The 24,457-nt window shown below is 53.3% G+C and overlaps 3 protein-coding genes across 5 annotated transcripts in view; 1 reads left to right on the forward strand and 2 right to left on the reverse strand.

Moving 5' to 3' along the window:
* Window positions 1-16,446, reverse strand: part of TIE1 (tyrosine kinase with immunoglobulin like and EGF like domains 1) — a 29,851-nt gene extending 13,405 nt beyond the window's left edge. Inside the window, exons 1-3 of one of the 3 annotated variants that reach the window (XM_040072423.2) lie at window positions 16,309-16,446; window positions 3,732-3,986; window positions 2,979-3,266 (exon numbers count right to left, since the gene is read on the reverse strand). In XM_040072423.2, coding sequence (XP_039928357.1) covers window positions 2,979-3,266; window positions 3,732-3,777 — 334 coding nt within the window. In that variant the 5' untranslated portion in view covers window positions 3,778-3,986; window positions 16,309-16,446. Of the gene's footprint in view, window positions 1-2,978; window positions 3,267-3,731; window positions 4,306-16,308 lie in introns of those variants that run through there. The other 2 variants (XM_040072425.2, XM_040072422.2) reach the window with 2 other exon arrangements.
* Window positions 7,275-11,879, forward strand: C9H1orf210 (chromosome 9 C1orf210 homolog). The gene is made up of 4 exons (XM_040072428.2): window positions 7,275-7,458; window positions 9,364-9,871; window positions 10,498-10,644; window positions 11,092-11,879. Exons 1-4 carry the CDS (start codon window positions 7,369-7,371, stop codon window positions 11,436-11,438), a joined length of 1,092 nt encoding a protein of 363 aa, XP_039928362.1. The 5' UTR covers window positions 7,275-7,368; the 3' UTR covers window positions 11,439-11,879.
* TMEM125 (transmembrane protein 125) lies at window positions 14,001-17,400 on the reverse strand. Its single transcript, XM_040072429.2, has one exon. The coding sequence runs from the start codon at window positions 17,221-17,223 to the stop codon at window positions 16,561-16,563; it is 663 nt and encodes a 220-aa protein (XP_039928363.1). The 5' UTR covers window positions 17,224-17,400; the 3' UTR covers window positions 14,001-16,560.
* Between the last annotated feature and the right edge of the window lie 7,057 nt (window positions 17,401-24,457).

The following is a 24,457-nucleotide window of genomic DNA, read 5'->3' on the forward strand; positions in this document are numbered from 1 at the left end:
TGAGAGGAATTAAGTGTGCAGGAGGCTGCCCTCCAGCTCCCAGGACTGGCAGCCCCGTCACAACTCTTTTCCTGATTCCCCAGGTGCTGGGGTGTGCAGCAGCAATGAACTCCCAGAGTATTAACATGAGTCAGCCAGACCCCAGCCTGAGCACAAACAGGGCTATAAATACCTTAAGGCCTGGGAAACCAAGCCCTGGGCGTGCCAGGACAGACACAAAGGAGGACACAGGCGGCTGCTGGCTTTTGGAGCCTGGCAGTACTCCAGCTTGCACACACTAAAGGGAGTCATGCCAGGTTGGAGCTAAAACACATCCAGCCCTGTGTCCTGCGCCTCTGAGGCCAAGGACCAGGAGGAAGCAGCACACGCCGCAGACGCCCAGGGAAGGGCACCGCAGGTCACACTTCACAGTAATTTCCCAGAACCGCCTCTCCACCCTCTAGCTGGGATCTTTCTTCCATGGACTTTGAAGCCCCCAGTGGTGGGCTCACAGGTATGGCCCTCACTCTGTTTCACTCCACCTCACTCCCTGGAATGAAAGGCGACCATCTCCTGGGGACCCCCAAACACAAGGCTTTGCATTTGCGCACACCGGTTTACCTGTCACTCCATCACTGCAGCCCTCCCAGACTGCATCTCTCCCGTCCCTCTGTCACCCCACAGTGCATTCATCATCTCCCCAGGCAGCTCGGGGACAGCAGCCAGCACGGTTGCTTGTTCAGCTCTTTGCGCTCACAGTTGGTGACACAGGTCCATGCAAAGACCTCAGTGCCACGCCAGTGGGAACTCCCTCGTGTGACAAGGACCGCTCCTATTCCTACTCTCCCTTCTTTTAGTCAGTTATTTACCCATGCAAACATCTCTCCTGCTACCCCTGGTGCAAAGTTTCTCTCAAAGAACCTTTAAAAGAGAGTTTTCCCAGTTTTCTCCAGGAATCTGAGCAGGCAGTATCAATTTGGTCTTCCTCAGCATCCTCACTGCTGCTGCCCCAGAGACCCTACCACTGCAAACTCAAGCTGCCTCTTCTTCAGGGACCACAAAAACACATATTCTGATCTTTTTTATAGTTTCTGCTATTTTGCCAGGTTCTGACTTGAGTTTTCAGGCCTGTAACTCCCTACCCAGAAGTTTTAGGAAAGTCTGGTTTCCCAGGGGCAGCAACACAGCCTTGCTCACTGCACGCCCAGCCAGGCGATGTTGTACTGCTCTGTTCTGCTATTTATCGCCTGTCTCCTGCTATCAACAGTGGCACTTTAGACAGATGCCCCAGCAAATTTTCCCAACTTTTCTGTTGTGCACACAGATAAAAAAAATAATTAAAAGTTGGTTTTCTGTGGTTGTCTTTCTGCTCTGGAAAGTGTAAAAGATAGTTTATTGACAGATGTAAACACTTCTGAAATTGCTTCTCAGGATCTCTTTGATTTCCTTTACTTTGTTTTTTTAGCAATGCTTCCAAAATTTATCAGACTTCCTAAGTTCTTCTCCATGCATGACCTTTTGGGAGCTGCCAGCTTTCCTCTAAAAGCATTCCCCACCCACTGCTTCATTGCCCTGGCCTGCTTTGGTGTGCTCTCAGGCTAAACAGGAGAGATGACACACACCAAGCCCCTTCAGTGGGTTCTATATCCAGCCCTCCTGCAAACATGTACATTTTTTGCTTACTAATTCCTTTATTTTTAAAATTTCTCCTCTAAAGAGAGCAACAGCAGCTTCTTTGAAACTTGTGAAAGAGACACCTTTTTGTAACTCCCACAGGGGCTTGAACCCAGGCACTGACCAGCTCCTCCAAAGCACTATTTTGGCCTGGCCAACTGGACCCAGGAGTGGGGGCTGACTGAGAACACCCCACCATGGGAAACACTGTGCCAGGGATGGAGCCCCAGAGCCATCACCTCCATCCATGATCTAAACAAGGACATCTGGGGGTGCAGAAATCCCTTTGTGCTCCTCACCCCACGCTGCTGGTCATGTCTCCCACACTGTCTCTACTTGCCTCTGCACCATTCCTCAGTGCCACCCTGCTTGCTCAGACCATCCAGCTCCATCCCCAATAGGACCACTACCATTTTTCAACTTGAGCCTCTTTACAAGGACAAAAGCTGAGCTCTGCTCCCTGGTGGATGCTTGGGCCCCACCAGCAGCCTCTGTGCCCCAGCTTGGAGACACTTCTGAAATTGCTTCTCAAAATCTCCTTGCTGAAGCTGTGTCTTAACAGAGGCAGGGAAACTTGTATCCCCTCTTCTCAGCAAAAGGTCAACTGCTTTAGCTAGAATTTCTAAAAAAGAGCGAGAAAGCATCCTGAGGCAAACATCACATAAAATTTCAGTCCTAATACAAGCACAGAGAGGTTGGAGAGGCAGTGTGGGAGAATGCTGCCCCAGGTGGTATTCCTGCTGCTGTCAGCCCAGGGAGGCCCTTTCAATTCTCATGGCCCAAAATAGGAGTGGGAGACAAGCCCAGCACTGCTCTTGGCTACAGTGCAGTCTGGCAGTGCCTCTCAGCACGCCCCACTGCTGGAGCGGCGACGTGCTGCCCTGGGAAGGTGTTTGTCCAGCACCTGGGGAGGTTGCCAAAGATCTGCCCCAGCACTACCAGCTCCCCCTGAGCCTGTGGTGGGGGCACTGGCTGGCACAACTCTGAAGGGCTGCCCCTTGCTCTGGTTAATGATTTCCAGACCCCACAACCTCCTCCAAGGACACTCAACTTCCTCTTGGACCTTGCCCTTCTCCCAGACACTATTACAAACCCAGACAGCTCCTCCATGGGGCTCATCCATGCTCCTCCAGCTGAACACTCCCTCCCATCTCCCTTCCATCTCCACCTCACCAGTGCTAGTGGACCCCAAACCTAGCTTATGGGTGACCACTGTCCCCCCACCACCCTGGCTGGTGCCGGGATTATGAAGCACAGGGTGGGCAGGTCCCCTGTGCACCTGACTGGCAGGCAGGGGCCTCCTGCTGTCCCCAGAAGCCACTCACCATTGTGGCTGTTGTGCACATAGACCACCTGGGCCTGCTCGCTCGGGGTGCGCCCCAGGCAGTAGAGGATCCCCACCAGGTCAGCCTTGGAGAAGCCCCTGGCCTGGACTTGGTTGCTGCGGTTGCGGTAGTTTTGGAAGCCCATTCTGGGATGTGTCATCACGATCTTGTTCTCCCGCTCGATCTGCAGGTATCTCACGTCGTGATCCCCCACGACACAGGAGAGGAAGAAGTCGGAGTGGGACAGGCTCTGCACGTTGGCGATCAGGGTGATGTCCAGGATGGCCCCTGGGGTGAGGGAGCACAAGGGTGCGTCACAGCTGGGCAAGAGCGTGGCCACACCAGCCCAGCCGCAGGGCCAGATCCTGTTACCCAGATGTCTCCCCCTTTCCAGGATATTTTTGCCACCCCCAGCCCAGGAGGCACAGCTAGGGCAAAGCAAGGTGCGTTGCAGACGCATCGGGATGACAGAGTGCGGATTTCTGCTCTCCTTTTGGAGCCCCCAGCTGGATCAACTCCCCAGCACGAGCCAAGCACACATCAGAACGGGGGTCTTGTGGTGCCTTTCCTCCCACTTCAGAGAGAGGCAGCCAGGGGCCTCTGAAAGCTCCAAATGGCTGAACACAAAGGGATATTTCCTCCCTCCCAACCCTGCTCCGATGGCGCCACTGAGCTTCCATAGCTGCTTCTTCCCACCAAGCCACCCTGAGGCAGGGGCTGCTCATTTGGGGCAGATGAAAAGGGGTAATTTACCTGCCAGATGTGGGAAGAGAAGCAGAAGATAAACCTGGAATCCCATGTCCTTGGAGCTTGTTCCAAATCTGGCAGAGGTCAGAAAATCCCCAGCATTTCCTGGCTACGGGGGTCAGAGCCGGAGGCTGTGGCTGCCTAGGAGCTCCACGTGAGCGGCAGCTCAGGACCGCTGCTCCCTGCCCGTGCCCCCGATCTCTTCTCCATGCTGTTGCTTGACTTCCAGGGCAGCTGGGACCACCTCCTGTGGTGCATAGCCTGGGCACGGACAGAGAGATGCCCCCGTTTCTGCTGGCTCCGTGGCCAGCCCGCTGCTCAGGAGCAGGGCTTGCTGGCCAAGGGGCCACTGGGGACCCCTGCCTGGTGGCAGCTCTTCCAGGAAAAGGCACCCGCCCACCCCTCCAGGGCTAGAGCTGCATGCTCAGGGTTCCCTGAGCCATGCTGAGCCCCTAGCCCAGGCAGGTGTGCCAACCCTGCTTTTTGCCCGATGTTCAGGGCGCCTCAAGCCCCAGCCCGCCCGGGCGGCGGCATCCCCATCCCCTCGGCGCAGCCCCGTGGCTAACGGCAGTGGGAAGGGCTCTCTGGAGCAGGGAAAGGAAAGGGGCCGAGGGGCCGTGGCTGGCGGCGGCGGCGGAGCCAAATCCTGTTTCCCATGCAGCGTTTCCTGCTCTCCACCCATTGTTTGGAGACGGCCCTGACTCCAGGAGCCGTCGGGAGCAGCCCAGCACAGGCTGTCCCCCGGGGAGCGGCGTGCGGCGAGGCTGAGGCCGCGCACACCTCGTCACGCCTCAGCCTCCCGCCGCCACGAGCCGCGGTGCGAGGCAAGGCCCACCTGAGCTCCGCGCTGCGCCACGGCCTCGCTCACCCTGCTCTGGCCCGCATCGTGCGGACGCTGGCCAGGTTGAAAGGGGCTGAGCGGGAGCACAGGGCTGGGCGCCAACAAGCTGCCCGGCTCACGTGGGAGGGTGGGCACTGCCCGAGGAGAAAACCCTCTGTGTCGTGGTAAACATGTCTGGGGGGAAGGGGAAGCAGGAGAAAGCCTGGCTTTCCCTGAGCACTTTCCCATGCGCAGTGCTGGCACGGGCACAAGCATGGCATGGCCTCGCTACGACCCAGCTCCAGAGGGTCTCAGACACAGCATCTCAGGGAGGCTGTGCCGGCCACCAGCAGGCTCCAGGCTCTTTGCCTGGCAAACAAAAAGAGTTTCCCAGGAAATCACCGTAAGGTTCCCACACCAAACCTCACACTGCTTCACAAATCAAACTGTTCCCATGTGAAAGCCAGGGCTGCCAGGGAATGAGTCTCATGTTTTGATGTGTCCTGAGCCCATGCTGTATCCGGCCAAAAATCTAAAGCACACATGGAGAGGAAAGGGAAATCCATTCATCGCTTCCGACTATTTACAGAGTGCTCTGGGGCCGCGCGGTGCCCATGGCATGCTGAGGGAGGGATGGCAGGGAGCAAGGGCTCCCACACTGCAGCTGCCTGGCAGGAGGGGTGGAGAGGATCTGAAAAAGGTGGACACCAGGTGCAGCTGCCCTCATTTGCCTGGAAAATGAAGCTGGCTGTAGAGGCCAGTCAGGCTCAGAAGTGTGTGCTGACACGTGCAACTCATTCTGTGCTTCCCTGGCAGCTGTGGGGGACTGCATCACACAGAGCGCTCTGTTACAGTGCACTCTGTGAAATGTCCTCTTTCAGGAGGATCTGTTTGAAGATGGGGTTATTTACAATGAATTTTGGTGGAATGGGAGCCATATGGGGTCATTCTCTGCACCAGGCCATACTCAGGAGATCTCAGGAATCCATTGAGGAATCTGACCCAATGTGATTTGTTCACCTGTGTTTTTTCTAGGAGCACCTGGATAAGAGCTATGCTGTCTATCGGTGCAGATTCCTTCAGCTGGAGGTAGAGTAGGAAACCTTTCTGGGGAATTTTGTGGGGATGCCCAGCCAGGAACTTAGAGCTCCAGTTTAAGTTTATCTGTCTCCAGGGGAGGCACCAGAGAGACAGGCACAGCTGAGCACAGCCGAAGCAGCTGTCCACACTTGCTCTCCTGCAACACGGAAAGCTCCAGCTGCCCAATCCACAGGACACTCCAAGTACCTGAATATCTGTTGATTTCATGGATCTCATTTTTTTGCTAAATCACAACACACTAAAAAAAAAAAAAAAAAAAGACTGACAAAAATAACACTTTTTGTTATCATTTGCACATTCTAATGCACGGCACCACATGCCAGAAACCATAATGCACAGAGACATTTCCTGATAGGAAATGCAACCGCCCTACAGATCTACCAATGGATGGGGCTGGCTCAGCAACACTTTCTAGCCCTGCTTCTCTGGATGCTTGTTTTGCTTTATGTGCTCAGCGTGCCCTGGGGAGACCCCCCCAAGGCTGGGCTAAGGACTGCTTCCACCAGGCATAGAACATCCTGGAAGCAGGGTAGCTGAGCATCCCCAGCCTGCCTGGGCAGCCGGGAAGCAGGAGCTGCCTGCTGCGCTGGCATCCAGCACATGCCCACAGGTTGAAGGACAGGCTGCTGGGAAGCCCTTTCCCTGAGGAAAGGGTGGGACGTGCAGCTGTGGAGGAGCCCTTTGGCAGCTGGGGGAAGAGGGGCCGTGCCTGTCCCAGTTGCCGACAGCTTAAAGCACTCTTGCTGGCAATCGGCTGCCTGATGTTTGAGCAGGCATGGGACCAGGGAATGGGGAGCAGGGAAAAGAGCTTGGGGCTCCTTCTTGCTGCAGAGGCCAAGCCAGGAGCAGGTGCCGCCAGCATTTTCTCTGCCTGGCCCGTGGCTCTGTCATCCTTGCCCACTTCATCCGCCCCATCACCCCTGGGCACAGGAGCGGGTCTGGTGTGCCAGCAAACACCCACAGATGGTGCTTTGACATGATTTCTCAGACTCTCACTGACCCCACAGCAGGACTGGCAGGGAAAACTGCTGATGGCAGGTCTGCATGGGGGGTGCTGAAGATGGTGGGGCACTCCCATCCTCTGGGACCCTAAAGGACAGGTGCTGCTCCCTGAGCTGCTGCTGCTGGGCCAAGAGACCTGCCAGTTTTACTGCATGCTTTAAACACCTTTCTGCTGAAATCCCAGCAAGACTTTTTTTTTCCTGTAGGACACTTTCCTGCTTCCTCAGCCCCAGCTCCCCCGGCTGGGGCTGGCTGCACACCCCTGTCCCCGGTGCGTGGACCAACACCCGGACCAGGCTCAGGCCGCTCTCCTCCAGCGCGGCGTCTCAGGGCAGACGCCACAGAGGTGCCCCTTCCTCCCTCTGCAGCCCCCAGCACCTCCCAGTGTCGTGCTGCCACTCCGGCAGGCCCGCGGCACCCACGGTGCAGCAGGCAGTCCTGGTCACCGATCACGGGCGGCCACACGGGTGGGAGGTGATGGGGCGCGGCTGTTAATGTGTAACTGGCACCGCCACCTTTCACCAGCTCGGGAGGAGCGGGGCCGGGGCGGCAGCCAGGCTGGGTCCCGGGCGCTGCTGTCTGAGGGGCCGGCGTGAGGGGACTCGGTGGCGGCCCTGAGCCGTGCGGCCGCGGCCACACCTCGCCCGGCGCGGCCGGCTCTGCCGGCTTCCCAGCTTTCCCCGAGACTCGTTTTTCGGGACGGAAGTTTCCTGGAGCCAAATGGCTCCTGTGTGCCTGCTCTGCTGTGTCTGTAGCCTCCTGTGCGTCTGGTCAGTGGCGACGGGACACCCCTGCAGCCTCGACCACCAGGTAGGGGGGCCGTGGGGGCTGCGGCGCGGGCGGCAGCTGGGGCTGGGCAGGGCCCCCCGCTCCTGGTCCTGCCACTACAGCGGGGCTGCCCACGGGGCCTGGCAAGCAGCTCCTGCTCTGCGCAGCTCAAGAAAAGAGGAGCGACGAAAACCCATGGGAGTCCGCGGAGTTAACTGGGAGGTGTGCTGTGCCTGTGGCCACCAGCCACAGGGGTGGTTTGCCCATGCCCAAAGCCTGGCTGTCCTGCTCCCAGGCTTGGGCTGAACATGTCCTGTTGTCTAACCTGTTCAGCAGAGCATGGCCTGGCAAAGCACTGTCGGATCCATGGCATTTCTGACTGTGGAGGTCTCTTGGCTGCAGGTGTAACACAGCTGACTGTGAGGGGTGGATGGCAAGCAGCCATGAGACACATCCCTGAGGAGGTCCCAACCACTCACTCCCTTTCCCAGTGCATGGTGATGCAGTGACTGGAGCCAGGGTGATGGCAAGTATGGGGCCAAGATCCCTGAGCACCCGGCAAGAAGCAGGAAACACGGCTAACCCACTGAGACAAGCACTGCAGCCAGCAGCTTGGCTGCATCAGGCAGGAGCTGAGAGAATGAAGGAAAGTGGCTGTCATGGGCCACTGACCTTTCCACTGAGCCCTCACTTATTCCACCCAAAGGTTTTCACTGTTTTCCAATGCCTCCCTGAACCCAGCTGTGTTTGAACTGGAAACAGGACCCATGTGGTGCCCCTGTGGCTTGGATCAATTATAACCCATTCCTCAGAACCCTGGTGTAAGAGCTGATCTGTTTCTCTACCAAGCAGGAATACCAGGGTCTGATAGGAGGTTTAGGTAGACAGGAGGATGAAAGGAGAGGTGAAAGAAATGGAAAGCATTCCATATCTGGCTACATTCCAGCTAGCTGGAATGTAGCCAGACACAGAAACCCAGGACTATGGACCACAGAAAACTTTAAGCACAGCACCTCTGCTTGCAAGGTCCAAACACAGCACTCAGCAGGAGCTTGTGCCTGCCCAACCAAACTTAAATTGCTGACCTGCCCTCTGCCAGCTTCAGTTTGGACATTTGACCCCCTCCCATTAAAAGTCCAGGTGAGAGTAACCCATGCTGGGGACTGCTTCCCAAAATGATCTGAGCTGGGGCATCCGGTTTTACCGGTAAAAAAAAAAAAAAAAATCCATCCATGCGGGTTGACTAATCCTTCCATCCTGCTCTTCTGGTCTTTTGGGGACAGTGAGTGGTCCTTGGTCTGTTTTGTTTCCTAATACTGACACAGCCAGCCAGCAGTAAACCACAGCTACTCACTATGTATCCTCAGGAATGTGGGATAGATGCAAGTGTTGGGGCACTGTCCTGCACATGCCCCAAGGAGCTGCTCCTGGTGTGGGTGACTGGTACAGGTGCCTATAGCTCTGCAGCCTGGTCAGCTTCCTGCCTGCCCTTGCAACAGGCAAGGCCTGCCTGCTTCCCTCTCCAGCTGGGAGGATGCCCCTGTGTCACACAAGAGCTCCCAGGGGGCTGGAGGTGGGGATCCAGGAGAGGAAAAGGAAGACCCTCTGCAAACTGACCCTGTATGACAACTACACTGTATGGAAGGACAGGGGAGTGACAACCTGCTTCCTTTGCATTCATCTGTTTGGGTTTTTCCCCCAGCCCTGCATGCTCCTCCTTTACTGTTTTGGTCAGCTGCTCTCAGTCGTGGGCTGTCCTGCTCATCTTTCTCCATTTATCCAGGCCCACTCCAATCAGGCAGCTCATGTATTTTTTAAATGTGTGTGTGTGTTTGCTTTTTTTAAACTCTGCAAGGGTAAATAAGACATTTGAATCCTTGGGGAGTCTCTCTGTAGAGACACTCCCCATCATGGATAGTCCATCTCAGACAGTAGCTCTTTTCCCAGGGACGGGCTGACTGCAGTGGGAAGAGCCTTCAGCATGCTCCAAGTTCCCTTCCAAGAAACATCACCAGTTTGGACCTCTCCTTCAACTCCTTGGTCATGCCCCATCACAGGACTCTCTTGAAGCATTTCCCTTCCCTGCATTCTCTCAACCTCTCCAGCAATGCCAAGCTCACGCTGAGCCCAGCAGTCTTCTCCAACCTCGGGGCGCTGCGTCTGCTGGACCTGAGCAGCTGCGGAATTGCCTACATCCACATGGACACTTTCAAGGGCCTGGAAAACTTGCACACACTGCTTCTAAGAAACAACAGCTTGCAAAAGCTTGATGTCCCTTTCCTTTTGCCACTGAAGGCTCTTTTCCACCTGGACCTGCAGCACAACGCGCTGGTCTCTGTGGACACTTGGAGCCTGCAGCTGATGGAGACAGTCCCGCGGGTCCATTTGGAAGGGAACCCCTGGGTCTGCGACTGCAGCGCGCACCCTCTGCAGCAGTGGCTTCAGCACAAGCGAGGTGAGTGGAGGGGATGTGTCGGGCAGGTGGAACCCCGAGTGTAGGAATCTTGCTTGATCCATTTTCTCTGACCCCTGGGCAAGGTGTGAGATGGCTCTCTGTCCTACCCTGTTGAGGGACAGCAAACCAAAAAGTCATGTGTCTGTTCCTTGCTTGCAGTTACGCAGGATACCAAGGATTTCTAAGAATGTCAGCAGGATGATTTGGCCGCTTTTCTGGGAAGTGGGTTGCGCATACACTTTGGCCTCTAAATCCATCTTTATGTGTCTTTGTGGAGTGACCACATTTTCGTTGTTGAGGGCTTGGCAGCTCCCTCTCTGGAGCCAGGTCAGGCTTCAACCATCTGAGCCAGGTCTGAATAAGAACAGTGGGTTTCTGTGGATATCCATGAATTTGTCTGTATCCAGTTTAAAGGAGCTGCTAATCAGAGTCACACAGCTCCTTTGTCAGGGGATTTTCCCTTTAGTTGTTCCCTACAAAATGCTGAGGGTCAGCGAGTCTGTAAGGCAGAGCCAGGAGCACTTTGCAACACATCTCGTCAACCCAGGAGCAAGCGGGGATCGTCTTTAAACAGGAGAGGGGATGGGTGCAGACCCCCGTCCCACCTTAGCCCATTTGTCTCCCAGCTGTGCAGGTGACCTGTGTGTCGCCCCCGGCGCTGAGGGGCCAGGAGATCGCAGCTCTGGATTCTCAGGACCTGGGCTGCCACATTAACCAGCGGTTTGCTCGTGAGCTCAACGCAACACAGCAGATCACAGCGACTGAGAACAACAGTAAGTTGTGCAGATCCAAAGGTGTCCATAAGGTCTAGCACCTTCCTGTCCTCTGTCATACTGGAGGAACTGCAGGTGGAGACGCCCTGCTCTGCCCCACAGTCCCAGAGGCTCAGGCTGCTAGGCCTCGCTGGTGCAGTGGCTCGGTGGGAGGATGGCCAGCACCTGGAGGTGTTTGCTGGCTTTGTGACAGGAAAGTTAACAGGTGCCAGGAAGCCACATGGAGCACAGACTCCACAGTGATGGGCAGCAGTACCAGCCAGTGTCAGGCAGTTCTGCCCCCAGTGTTCACAGTCCATTGGTACCTGGGTCTTGGTGAAGAGCATCTGTATTGCTCCTAATGAAAGTGATCTAGTGCTGACTGCACACTGCAGGCAGGCACAGGGCTGGAGAATGGGGAGCACTGGGTGTGCCACAGGCTGACCATATGCCTTTCCTGTGTCACAGCCACTGCACTGCCTGCCGGGAAGGGGGGAAGGAGCTGGCCATACCTGGTGGGATTCCTAGTGACAGCGATTGGCATCTCCATCGTGATTGCACTGGTTGCCAAGTGCAAGCTTGTCCACAAGAACTTTGCCAGCTACCACCACCGGCCGCTGCCTGAAATCAGTTCCATCGGAGGCAGTCCCATGGAGGATAGCAGCAGCTGGGACAGGGGCTCCTGTGGGAGCCATTCCATAACTGATGCTGCTGACCTGCAAGCTGAGGATGATGATGGCTTCATCGAGGATAACTACATCCAGCCCAGTGAGCAGCTGCCAACAAAGGAGCGGGAGTTGCATCGCTCCATCTGAGCTTATCGCTTACAACTCAGCCACCACTGCTGTGGCCTCTTAGCTGTCTCCCTAGCTCCACCCTTTTCCTACCTGTCCTTGGCTTTGGCCCCACATTTCAGGGGCAGGAGGAAAGGAGCAGAGAGGAGGGGAGAGAAGAATGGGCTAGGAATGGTGATGGAGGTGAAGGCAGCTGGTCCCAGAGTGTCCCAGCATGACGCCAGTAGGCCTCACTGTCACAGGGACATCAAAACAGCTGCTGCTTTCCCAGCCTTGCTCAGATGCTGAGGCTGAAGGAGGTGGTGTCCATCATGCCCAGGAAGCTGGGTGCAGTGGGAAGAGAAGCCTGCCCCGGTGCTGCCACAGGGTCTTGGGCGCTGGCCCCACTGTCCCATGGTGCCAGACCCAGCCCTGCTCTGGCCCTCAATGCATTGTCACTCTGAGGTGTGATTAAAGCATGATTTAGCCCTGCTTCTGCCTGCACTGGTTTGTTGGGATTCTCCCAGTGGCAGTGCCAGGAGGAGACTCCCCAGCCCCACAGCTGGGGTGCAGCTTTTTTTGCATGTGCTTTCAAGGACCATAAAAACATTCCTCGTGTGTGTGGCAATGAGAGACCACATCTGTGGCACTATGAGTGCTCTTGTCCAAACAAATATTTCACCTGCTGTGCTGCAGACAGCCTTAGTGCATCATCACAGGGTTTCTGTGCATGTCTCTCCAGCCATGGCCCTTCTTTCTTTTCTCTCTTTCCTCTCCAGGAAGACAAGCTAAAAGACACCCTTTTCCCATCAGCTCTCCAGGGCTGAGCAAATTCATCAGTGCTGCCAGTTGCAGTGCCAGGCACATGCACTGGGATGAGATGACCCTCTCCTCCAGCACCCATTATAGAGTTCCACGTGTCTCTTTAACTGTGGACTTGTACGAATGAGATAATTTTTACATTCCTGTCATCTTTGTGGTACAATGAACAGCACATGAGACACAGGTAACTGCAAGTTATTTCTGCTGGAGTCGGTCATGCCTTCATGGGTTAGGCTGGAGTTAAAAGCAGGGAGCAGCAGTAGCATTCATCTTTAGTAAGTGATTCATAGGGCTGGTATCAACCGGTTAGGAAGATTTCCCAGGGTACAGCCCAGTCATTACCATCCCTGATAGCTCAGGAGTCTCTTCGTCATGCTTCGGAGCATGAGCTATCAACACAGGACAGCATTTCTCAAAGCTCTGCCATGCAGCTAATTACCCCACCTTCTTCAAATCTCTGTTTCACTGCTAACTGCCTTTCTATTTCTCCACTCATTAAAACATTTACAGTGTATAAAAGAAATACACCTCAGAGAATGTAAAGGGGAAAAATGGGTCAGGCATTGGATGGATGATACAGGCTAGAGAGTAAATGTGCCACGTGAAGCCATGAGCAGGAGGAAAACCTGCTGGCTTTCAATGTTCAGCCATCTTTTGCTCTTAAATGCCATATTTCTGAAGTGAGCTTTACTTTTTCAGTTTCTGTCTCATCATTTGCCTTCTGGGCTCATCAGCTACCCATGAAAATACACTATATATTTTTGGAAATTTTGTAAATTTCTAATACCTTTTGGGTAAGAGATATAAGTCTGAGGGCTGGGAAAAGGCATTTCAATTGTCTTTTGAAGGGTATTTTCTGGACTTTTCAATGTGCTTTTCAATCACATGAATTCATGCTAGATGCAATCTTTTCTTTTTAGTCTCGGTGAGAGTCTCTTAAAAGAAGTTAAAAATACAAGCACCCAGGCTTATTTGTTCAGGATCTTACTCACCAGTCCCTCAGCACTTAGTGGTTGGATGACTTGTCTGCTTTGACCCTGCTGATAGGCCCACCCATTTATTTTTTAGCCAAGCAGACATGGCAGGTTTTTTTGTATGCATGTGTGTGTGTGTGTGTGTGTGTGTGTGTGTGTGTGTGTGTGTATGCATTTTCTGCCCCCTCTCACACATCTGCAGTGTGGGCAGGAACCTGACAGCTTATGTTTGGGGGGAAATACATCTGGCATGCAGAGCTGGGAGTGCAAGGGGTCAGAGCAAGAAAAGGAGGATCCTTCTCCAGGGGTCCACCCAGGAAGCTGCAGTGAGGGCCTGGCTGAGGCTGTCCTGGAGCAGGAGCAGGTATGCAGGCAGACTGGTTCCAGGCTCGTGTCAGGCAGCAGCTGCTGCCGTGAGGCTCAGCCCTGCCACAGGGTGAAACAGCTTTTCTGTAAACAAACTAGCCAGCACTGGCATATTCAGGAGGTTTCGTGTGCTCCATGTGAGCATCTTTCAGGGGCATGGTCAGGTCTCAGGTTCACAGAGCAGTGGTAAGGGGTTCTGGATACGTCTGGGTTGTAAAACAGAGAGAGATTAACACGCATCTGGAGGCAGGAATTGTATTTCAAGAAAGAAGTACATGCATTTTGGGGGTTGTGGTGGCATTGCCACACTAGCCGGTGATCCAAAACCACAGCCGCACAAGGGACTGTTGTGATTACTGCCCTGGGCTGAGGCCAGCTGTGAAAAGCCCTGACACCTCCCGCTCTGCAGAGGCCTGCACTTAAGTATCAGCCTTCAACACAATCGACTTCTCTAACACTTTATTATGTATGCCCACACACAACACAGGAACCAAGAAACAAACCAGCACCTGTGCTGCAGAGGGGAGTCAGTGATTGGGCAGCACAGGCTGTCCCTCTGGGCAGCTGGACACCCAACCACCATCTTCAGGTCTGTTCTCAGCCATTATCTCCTTGGGCTGCTGTCTGGTCCGGTCAATCACCCTTTTCTGGCACAATTCATAGGCACTTGGGGCACATTTTGAAGGGGCTGTGGAGGGGACAGGATTCACATTGACATGCAGGGAGCACAGAGCTGTGAGCTGGGCACAGTCACGCCTCTTCACAGAAATGCCCAGATGTGCAAAACAGCTGGTGTGCAGGCAGCTGTGGCCTGTCAGCATGTGTGGGCTGGTGCAGCTGGCAGTCACTGCTGGACCACTGGTGCTGGCAGATGGGGTGCAGCCTGGCATAACTGCACATGCACTGACACAGACGTGCAGAGCAGCAGCAATGGTGATAGTGCAAAACCATTCAGCTCTGTCCTGTCCTGTCCCCTCCTGTGTAGACACAGGGGTCTGTGGTGGACCTGGGGCCAAACAGCTCAGAGGGGAAGAACAGCTCTGCATTGAAGAGATTTAGCACAGGAGGTTCTGAGCTCACCACCACCTTCTGAGCTCTTGGGCAGATTAAGGGAGGAGATGCAAAGAGAAGAGGAAACAGCAGTTTAATCTATAGATAATGTGAAAGTGGCAAAGGAAAATGTAGAAATAACAGAGATAGAGAGAGAAAAGCCCAAATTATGTACCTGTACATTGGAGAAAACAATCCAAGGCTTCAGGCAAAGGAAAGTCAGCAGGAGCAGAGCAAGAGCACATGAATACAGATGTGGTCTCATGAGACCTCACTGCATTGGGGATGGTTGGTCTGGAGCTGTGAAGGGGTAAAGCCCTCACTGACCAGCTCATGGTGGACTCTGACACTGCCTCCAGGTGTAACACAGACAGTGATTTGTGCTGTTAGCAAGGGAATCAGTTACCATCCTATTCCAAATGAATTTGCTACCAGACATCAAGAAACAATATCTCAGTCTTGTTCCATTGCAGAGGAAACTTGGCAAATAATGAGCAAAATCAACATCTGGGGCAGAGCAACTCAGGTGAAGGAAAGGTGGGAGCAGGCAAGAGGATGAAGAATCACAGAACAGCCTGAGATGGAAGGGGCCCAGAAGGATCATAGAGTCCAACTCTTAAGGCAATGGCCCAGATGGGGTTCAAACCCGTGACCTTGGTGTTATTAACACCATGCTCTGACCAACTGACTAGGAGGAAGAGAAGGTCATGCAGAAGCATCTTCAGTAGGAGGATGGGATCTATATCTATAGAAACAGCAGTGAAAGGGTTAGTAGGTCTATGAGGGAAATGAGAATTTTGACAGGTAAATTAGAGTTAGGTCATAGGAAAAGTTCCTGGGGTGAACTGTTAGTCTGCCTCTGGGAGAGACACCTTGGTGATAAAACAAGGCACCTTGTAGAGATAAAACACCAAAAAAGCTCCGGCTGAGGCCCAAATGACAGTAGAGGAACTTTTCTGCCCTGCAGCAGCTGCAGCACTTGGGAGACAGAAGCAGCATGGAAACAAGCAGGGACTGGGATGAGCTGCAGGGCTCCTGGCAGCAGAGGTGCCTCTGCCTAGGAAACTCCTGTGGGAGGGCACAGCACTCTCCCCTCGCACAGCTTTTGCAAAGGGCAACCCCAGCCCCAGGATTCGGGCATCCCATCACCATCCCCCAGCAACTGCACCTTGCTGTTTGTGGCTCATGGAACTGGAGGACCCTGGCATGATAACAGAGCCCCAACACAGTCCAGCACAGATAATCCATCAGGGCTTGACACTGACACGCCTTGATCACCCCTTTGATAAACCACAGGTGATGGTGGGCTGCAGAAATGTAACACTGGAACAGATCTTGGCATTGCAAACACAAACAGCATTTCATGTGAGGTCCAGCCATGCTGTGGCTCTGGCACACACAATCCTATGCAAATCCAACCCTCACTCCCACAGACACCGATGATTTCTTGGGAGCAGCCCCTGCAGCCATACCTCCCACCAGGCTCCCTTGTGCCTGCTGACATGCAAAATATCTCCTGCCATTCACCAGCTGCTAGAGGCTCTACTTCACTCAGGAGCTGGGGGCTCTGCACAGAGCACAGGTTGGTTTTACACCACCTGCAATTACAGCCTCTCCTGCCAGGAGAGCGTTGATACAGTTCCAGGAACTGCAGGAACCAAGCAAGTACTGGGGTCCCCAGGGGTACAGGACAGGCTCACCTTCACTCTGTAACATGGGCCACAGCCAGGCAGGCAGCAGCTGCCACAGGAAGCTTTGTGGAGATAAAATGCCAGCCAGGTCAGAGCCCGTCCAGGCACCCAGAGTCTTTGCTGCGCCACCAGCCTGGGGCAAAGCAAATGCCAGTCATCTCCAACAGAAACACAAAGCACACTGCAGCTCTCGCCCTTCCTTGGGGAAAGGCCATCACTGATAGGCTGTATCCGCTAAAGCTCACGCAGAAGTGCCCTGGGTCAGATCAGGTTGGCCATGCTGGAGGTGGGAGGAAGCCGCCTGTTTCCAGCGAAGCGGCCAGAGATGGTGAAGACGCGGATCTCACCAGTCTCCAGGCTCCGAGGAGCCGCCCGGCGGCAGGAGGTGCACAGCAGGTATAGCAGCAGGCAGAGGAGGATGGCACTGCCAGCAGTCAGGAGGATGACCCCGCTGGTGAACATGCTGGCCAGCGGCCGTGCTGGGCTGAGCTGCATGGTGGTGGTGGAGAGGATGGTGAGCACCATCCCGCAGACCAGCAGCACCAGGGCGCTCAGCAGCAGCACCAGGCAGTCCGAGAAGCCCCCGCTCTTCAGGAGCTCGATCTGATCCCGGCTGCGGATGCAATTCATGTCCTGGATTGCAGAGCTCAGCAGCTGCTTCAGCAGCACGAGCAGGGCCAGGAGGCAGAGCGTGGTGCCCACAGCGAGCCGCCACTCTCCAGACCGGCTGCTAGTGCTGTACAGCAGGATTATGCCCCCAATCCCGCAGGCCAGGATCAGCACCACGGCCATCCCATAGCACAGGATGGCCTTTTTGGGGTCCTGGAACCACCAGAGCTCCACATGCTCTTCCAAGATATTCCTCTGGATGTGGTCCGCATCCGCAGGAGTGCGGGGGCTGCTCAGCTCTGCCAGCTCTGGCATGGTGAGCAGCTGGGTGAAGAGGGCACAGAGGTGGCACAGATGAATTTGCACCCTAACAGCAATTGGAGGGTCAATGCAGCAGCGGTGAAGGCGGCAGCATTTCCCCAGCAGTGATGTCTTGGTCTCATTCCTTGGATCCTGATGGAATTTCCTTTTGCAGTGGTCCCACCTGGAGAGCTATGGTCCATGTACTGGGGTTGAGCCCACCGCCGAGGCAGGGCTGTGAAACATGACAGAGCGTTCCCAGAGCAGCACCCTAGGGGAACAGCCAGGGCTGTCTCCTTCCTTTCCTTTGTCTTTCATCTGAAAAAGTCAAGAAGAGAAGATATCATTACACAGAGACCCCGCTCCCCTGTACCAAATAATCCTGTGCCAAACCCTGGGCCTTGGTGGCTCCAGGCTGGCCTGCAGACCTTACTGTGCTTCCCTCACAGAAGCCCCGTGTGCTGGAGAACAGATCAGCTGCATGTGTTCCTGAGAGACCTCCATGTGCTGTGGGGGAGCCCCAGCTTGCCCCAAGGGTGAATCTCCTGCCTCCCCAATGCCGTGTTCCCTGCTCAGAGGCTGCTGGCACATTGCTGCCCGAAGGACTCTGCCTGCAGCTGGTGCTGGCAGCAGGGCAGGGATGGAGCAGAGGCAGGTCCCTCCTGGGATAAAGCCCCATTCACAGCTCTGGCTTCACATGCTCCCTCATCAGCATCAGCCTCTTGTCACCAACTGGCTCTGCTGCCCAGAACGGGAGGTGGGGGACAGGGCCAGGGTTTAACCCTTCCACTCCAGTGGCTGCTAGAGTGAGAGCTGCCATAGTTGCATGTTCTCAGCCCTGTCCCGATCCCTGCACTGCCAGTGGTTTCCCCTCAGAAATTCCCTACAGAAATATGGTAGCTACACCTCCAGTGATCTTAGCACTTCCCTGGAAAGAGCCCTTAGCTGTGCCCTGGCACCCTGACATTTTGCTCTCCTTGCTGCTGGTCTGTGAAGCACTTTGCACTGGAGGGGAGCAGAGGAAGGGCAGTATTGGCTCTGAGGTGCTGTGCTTAGCTGGGCTCCCCTGGGCACAGCACCTTGTCTCAGCCCACCACTTGTGGTTCTCAGGCTTGTGTCCCTGCTCTCCTGGTCTCTGTCAATACTTCTTTGGGTACAGTTTTAGAACTAAGAGTGGAAACCACTTGCATTTCTCTCACATAATGTTCCTCCCTGGCATGTGAGTGCTCCAGCTGGTCCCACAGCACCACAGGGACTATCTAGAACAGCCAGTACCCAAACCATGGAGAGGTGCTGGAGAGGACAGCACGGGAGCTTGTCAGGAATGACTGAGCCTGAGAGACATGGGACAGACCCTGGAGACCCAAGAACAGCCTATCTGGTCACCTCCAAGACAGGACAACGCCCCCTTGACCACCACAGGTGCTCTGAGTCCTGCAGGAGCCCATGGCAGGGACAGGAACTGACTCAGGTCCCCTGTACCACAGCTGTGTCACTTCTCCTGGGCGCGGGGACAGCCACCCTGCCTGCTAGAAATGGCTCTCAGGAGCCCATCAGCCCATGTCAAACACACTCTGTACCCTGCTCGGCACTGGGGCTCAGGGCTCATTACACACAGGCAGGGACAATTTATGACCTCCACACACGGCAGCTCCGCACACACCAGGGATCTTTCCTCCCGTCGCTCTCCCTGTCTCTGTTCTCCACAGACTGCATCCCCTTAGAGCAATGCCCTTGCTGCCAGCAAACACCTCAACACCCGCTCCATCGGGGCCCGGCCAACACGGGGCGGGGGGAGAGGGAGGACAATTGCGTGGGGAGTGCCCGAACCAGACACCGCCTGACAGTGTCAGGCCAAGCTCCTCCTGAGTCACTCCCCGGCTGTGATGGAGCATGAGGTCACTTTGGACGTGGCCCGGGGCCCGCTGCCAGCGGCACACGTGTCCAGGAAGTCTGTGAGCACGGCTGTCCGCGGGCCGGGAGCCGCCCGCGCCGGGAGCCGCCCGGGGCCGTTCCTGCACGGCAGGGCGCGGGCAGCCATGGCCGCGGCACGGAGACCCGCGCTACAGAGCGGGCGGCCGTGCTGGGAGGCCCGTGGGGGACCTACAGCTCCTGGCTGGGGCCAGAGCAATCAGAGAGCATCGGTTACAGAGAGAAAAGAGCTGTGGTTGAGCCATGTTGGTTTGTGCCTACTGGGATGCACTTTGATTTTGCAGGAGACAGCAGATACCTTGTGCTGTCGGCGTGTGCCCAGGACACGAGTGCCCAGGAGGGAGAATGTCATGGGGCACTATTAGAGTACTGAGAGGCAAGGGGACATTGAGTCTGGAGTTGTTTCCTCAGCCTGTGCAAAGCATCTTGGTGATAAACATTGCTCCCTCCTGCCTTTTCTTCTCCAAGCACAGAGGTGCCTTATCTCCTCTTTACCGGTGAATGGGTGAGGCCAGTAGATAGCAAATTGGTAGATTAGATTGAGATTTCGGACTAAGGGAACATAAAGCTTGGAGAAGTGCAAAGTCTGTGTCCGTTTGACCCAAGGTACGTGAGTTAAACAGTAAACAAAAAACCCACAATATCGTAAACCACAAGAGAGAAAATGTGATCAAAAATCAAGCTACAGCACTGCATTATTATTTTACTTTAAAAAATGTAACCATTTTAGTTTTTTATTTGCTCAGAAGGACAAGGGAGCAAAATAAAACCTATATGAGCGTCTGGATGAGGGACAAAATGAGGCATCACCTCTACAAGCATGTATTTCCCAGTGTTATATTAACCTCTATTAAACAAATTATTTGGAGAGTTTCCCAGTGTTACATTAACCTCTTTTAAACAAATGATTTGGAGAGGCAAAGGCTTCCACTGAAGTGTGCTTTCCTGTTTCCTTATGTCTGTTTGAAAATGTTCTGGGAACATAATCTTTTGCTCTAAAATCATCCACACTCGCTTCTCTAGACCATGAGGGTTTGCGCTGCTAGTAACAGTATTTTTACTCCTAGAATCACAGAATAATTAAGGTGGGATGAGATCTTGTGAAGTCATCTGTTTAAAGCAGAGTTCACCTAAAAGTCTGACTGAGCAGGTCAAGGCCCCATTCATTTCGGTGCCAAGGGTGGAGGATCTATAGCCCCTCAGGGATCATTCCAGAGTTAAATCACCCTCACCATGAAAACATTCCGCCTTAAATCTAGCTACAATTTCTCATTCCTCAGGCTGGGTGCGTTGCCTCCCACCCTCTTCAGAAAACAATTTTTATATGTTACACGAAAGCAGCCCTATCCTGGGCTGTCACCCACCACTCCTTGAAGAAGGGATGAACTTAGATCTCACAGCCTCTTTGCTGATCTGCTTTCTTGGCACTCTGCAGTACATCACTTTCCCCAGATCAGACCGAGAGAAAGGAAGGAATATAGATGCCTGCTCTGCCATGAGGGAGGACAGCCATCCAAAACTGCTGGCCCTTCTTTTGGTGATCTTTGGGCTACCTGGTCTCTCTGGTCTGGGACAGATCATAACAAGCTAGTTGGCCCATCAGATTGGTGTATTTGATAGTGTGGATCACAGGTCATTAATCTCTACATTTACTCTCTACCAAAGCCAGCGCCTTCTGTGCTCCCATCTCTGTATGCAAGAGAAAAAGGAGGAGAGGACAAGCCACACGATGCTTTAAGTCCAAAGAGCACATTTCAGGAAAAAAGTGACATGCTGTCCTTCCCCACTGCTGGCTGGCAGCTGTGGAGGAAGAACAGGAAAGCACTGGGAATGCAGGAAAACAAAGATATTCATGTTTTTCCTTTTTCATTGTGTTGGTTGTTTTTTTCTTTCCCTCCTCTGACAACATTTAACTGGAAATTGAGGGTCATCATCAATGTGCTCCTGGCTGCAGGTGTGGGAGATATACACAGGCTGAATGCCTCAGAATGATACATGCATATATTTATTTACTTACAAATTTTTGTGCCTGACAGACTGATATCTGACAGATAGGCCACAGACTGTATATTAATTAACACTTCAATTTCAGAGCCACGTACAATTTGGCTCTTGAAATATTCCTAACTTCCCTCCTCTCCTTGAACCCAGGGTATCCCTTAAAACAATGCTTACCCACAGGGGTCAGGAGGGGAAGTCTGGGGATGGGACAGGCTCCTGCAGTACTTCCTTGTACTTCCAGCCTTGGAAGGGTTTTATGCAGCTTTTATGTGGACTTTGTGAGCATCATGGAGACTGGGAGAGTCCAACGGGATTTGCTATAAAATAACAATACATAAAATGATTTACATGAGCAGTGTGGATGAGAGCCAACAGAGCTTCACAATCTCAAACAAATCCAAGCCATCTCAGTCCTCTGCTTTCCCAGTCCATCGCAGCTTATTTGCTTCTTCGCCTGGTCTGTGCATAGCCTGTTTAGGATGGACTTGCCACCACTCTGTGCCTCACAAAAATCTTTAGTCCAGAATAGGCATGAACATTTTCCCATAATTTCATGTAACTTTTTCAATTTCCAATGCTTTAGGAAGCATTTCTTTACCAAGAGAGTCAGGCCTGAATTGTTGTATGTCCCTTCCAACTGAAACAGTACATTCTATTCTGTCGATTGTATTCTAGTTTGTCTATTCTAGCCTATTGTATTGTCTACTCTAGCCTATTGTATTGCCTATTCTATTGTATTTCAATGGAAAAGGACCTTAAATGATCATGTAGCCCAACTGCCTGACCAATTCAGTGCTGACCAAATTCAAGAATGTTTTTTAGGGCATTGCCCAGAAGCCTCTTCAATACTGACAGGCTTGGGGTATCAACCAATTCTCTAGGAAGGGTGTTCCAGTGTTTGACCATCTTTTCAGTAAAGAAATGCTTCCTAAGCATATTTGATTCTGTTGTAACTCCCTATAGACTCAAAGAGAATAAAGCTCATGTATCTTGTTTTATAACTGAATTACTGCCAATGCACAAAGCAGAAGCTCTGAGTGTCAAGGTGCTCAAGGCCTGTCTGTGCACTTGTGACTGTGTGGGAAGGTTCCCTCTCTGAGGACTCAGGACTGGGGATAGAAGAACCTGCAAGGAATGGGAGTAATGGGGCTTTTATGTGGCATCCATCTGTCTCGCCCAAAATCCTAGCAAGAGATCCACACTCCATTGCCTGCCACACCAACCACCAATTCCCAATGCTCCTCCTTTCCTGGGCTGCTAAAAATCCGTGCAAACCTGTACAGTCTGATCTGCACCTCTGGGGAGAGGCCACCCTCTCTCCCCTGACAGATGGATAATGCTTTCCCAGAAGTGAGCATCTGTCCCACCAGTGCTCCTGCCATGGGACTCCATTTGGGAAGCCCCAGGGAAGCCCTGGGAGATGGTGGACTGTCCTTTCCTTTCCCCAAGGCCAGGGGCTCTGGACTTAAGGATGGTGGAGGGCTTGTTGTAACAGCGTCAGTGCACAGCTGCCTTGTACACCGATCTAGACAGTTTTGTCACGCTCCATTGTGAAATATCATGTTCCCTTTCCTCTCTGCATGCTCAACAGGCATCCATTATCCTGGCCCCGCAGAGCCTCTCCTGATGCACCTCTGCCAAGCGTGGCCTGGGATTTCCAAGGGAACAAGAAACTCACAAGCATTATGTGCTGAGAGCAATGGCAAAGGGAAGAAATGAATTGGAGACAAGAAGTAGGGTCCCTTAAGAAGGAAGTCTGAAGCAGCCTCAAACCTGACAGCAGATACTGCTGAAGTTCCTTCCCGTACAGCTCCCAGGGAGGAAGGGATCACGCACCTGCGGCAGACGCTGCCCACATGCGACAACCCAGCACTCTTCCCTGCTCCAGCTGGCAGCGATGGTTTTTCCTGGTTTTCCTTCCACTGGATCCAGCTAGCGAGGGAGCCCACGGGGAAAATCTCTTCCTTTCCTCTTGCAAGTGCCTGCCAAGACCCAGGTGAGGCTCCCCTTCCTGGTGCTGCGGCAGCACCGAGGTCCGGCTGCAGCCCTCACCTCCTGCCCGGGCAGGTGCATTCCCCAGCTGGGTGGCGTCTCAGCAAACCTGCTGCTGCTCTTGGAGACGCTCCAGAGCTGTGCTGGTGTGCAGGTGCTACCCCTCCCTCCCTGCTCGGGCAGGATCTGGCCTCTGGCCACACACCGATCCTGGAAGGTGGCTCATTTCCTCCCAGCTGGAGGTGAAGGGGTGCCAGAGCCAGGGAGCAGCTCCCAGGCAGCAAGGTGAGAAGAAGTCTGCAGCCAGGCTGGCAGTGCTAGGAGACGTTTGACACATTCAGCAAGTATTTGGTATTAAATAAAGTAGCTCCTGCTCTAGTGTATAGGTTAGGGCCATCCAGTCATAACAGGGCTGTCTCTTTCTGTGGCAGAAGTTCGGGCAGGCACTCAAGTAAGATGCCACTGTCACATCTTACCGCCAAAAGGCAGCTGCAGAACCCCCTCCCTCAGAGAGAGCAGCACCAGCAGAGTTTACCATGCTGCAGAAGAGCTGATTTACTGGTAATCCAGTGGGAAAAAAAGGGGTAACCATTTTGAAAAGAATCAAGGAAACAGAAAAGGATTAATTTAAGAGTTGAAAAATAAAAAAAAAGGAGTAGCAGGAATGTTGAAGTCAGTAGGGGAATGGGATTCCCAGACTGATCAATGTCCCCTCCTTCCTGGCTAGGTTTCATGACAGCAGAAGGGATCATTACCGTTAGTCTGAGCAGCTGGAAAATCTCCAGGAAAATGCAGGAAGAAAATGGGACTGAACAACAGCTCTTGCTTTGCTAATGGAAAGGGAGGCACAGTTGTTAAGTCACATGCTACTTTTTTTATCAAGCTGTGAGAAGGGAAGCTTAGGATATGCTAATCAAATAGAAACCAAGTAGTGTGACAGGTTCAGGAATTTGTCTGAGAAAAATCCGATAGGTCTTTCAAGACTTGTGAAATATCATCAGTCCAGAGGATATTGTACTACACGTAAAAAAAAAAAAAAGTATGTGATAGGTTTTCCTATACAAACACCTTTAAACAATGAGCTTGACCCTGTCCAGAAGAACCTGTTTTTTCAGTTTGCCCAGTTAGCAAAGAAGTCTTCTAAGGGGAAACCTTATTCAGATAGCCATATAGCAATTTTAAAAAGTGGGCTGCAGCTTTATAACAGCATGAAATTCTTACCAGCTCCTTTAGGGAGGTACCAAAAGGAGAAACAGAACAATGCAGGTCAAGAGAGGATGAAAGCAGAAAATGTTTTTGCACCCTGAGAGAATTCAGAAGACCA

Source organism: Hirundo rustica, chromosome 9 (genome assembly GCF_015227805.2).
Source record: "Hirundo rustica isolate bHirRus1 chromosome 9, bHirRus1.pri.v3, whole genome shotgun sequence".
NCBI classification, from domain to species: domain Eukaryota; kingdom Metazoa; phylum Chordata; class Aves; order Passeriformes; family Hirundinidae; genus Hirundo; species Hirundo rustica.

What these genes read in the sequence shown, in the direction of transcription:
- C9H1orf210 (XM_040072428.2), top strand. Translation starts at nt 7,369, where the DNA reads ATGGCTCCTGTGTGCCTGCTCTGCTGTGTCTGTAGCCTCCTGTGCGTC. An exon ending in CCTGCAGCCTCGACCACCAG is followed by an intron (nt 7,459 to 9,363) that starts GTAGGGGGGCCG and finishes CTCTTTTCCCAG; the next exon opens with GGACGGGCTGACTGCAGTGG. An exon ending in CACAGCGACTGAGAACAACA is followed by an intron (nt 10,645 to 11,091) that starts GTAAGTTGTGCA and finishes CCTGTGTCACAG; the next exon opens with CCACTGCACTGCCTGCCGGG.
- TMEM125 (XM_040072429.2), bottom strand. Translation starts at nt 17,223, where the DNA reads ATGCCAGAGCTGGCAGAGCTGAGCAGCCCCCGCACTCCTGCGGATGCG.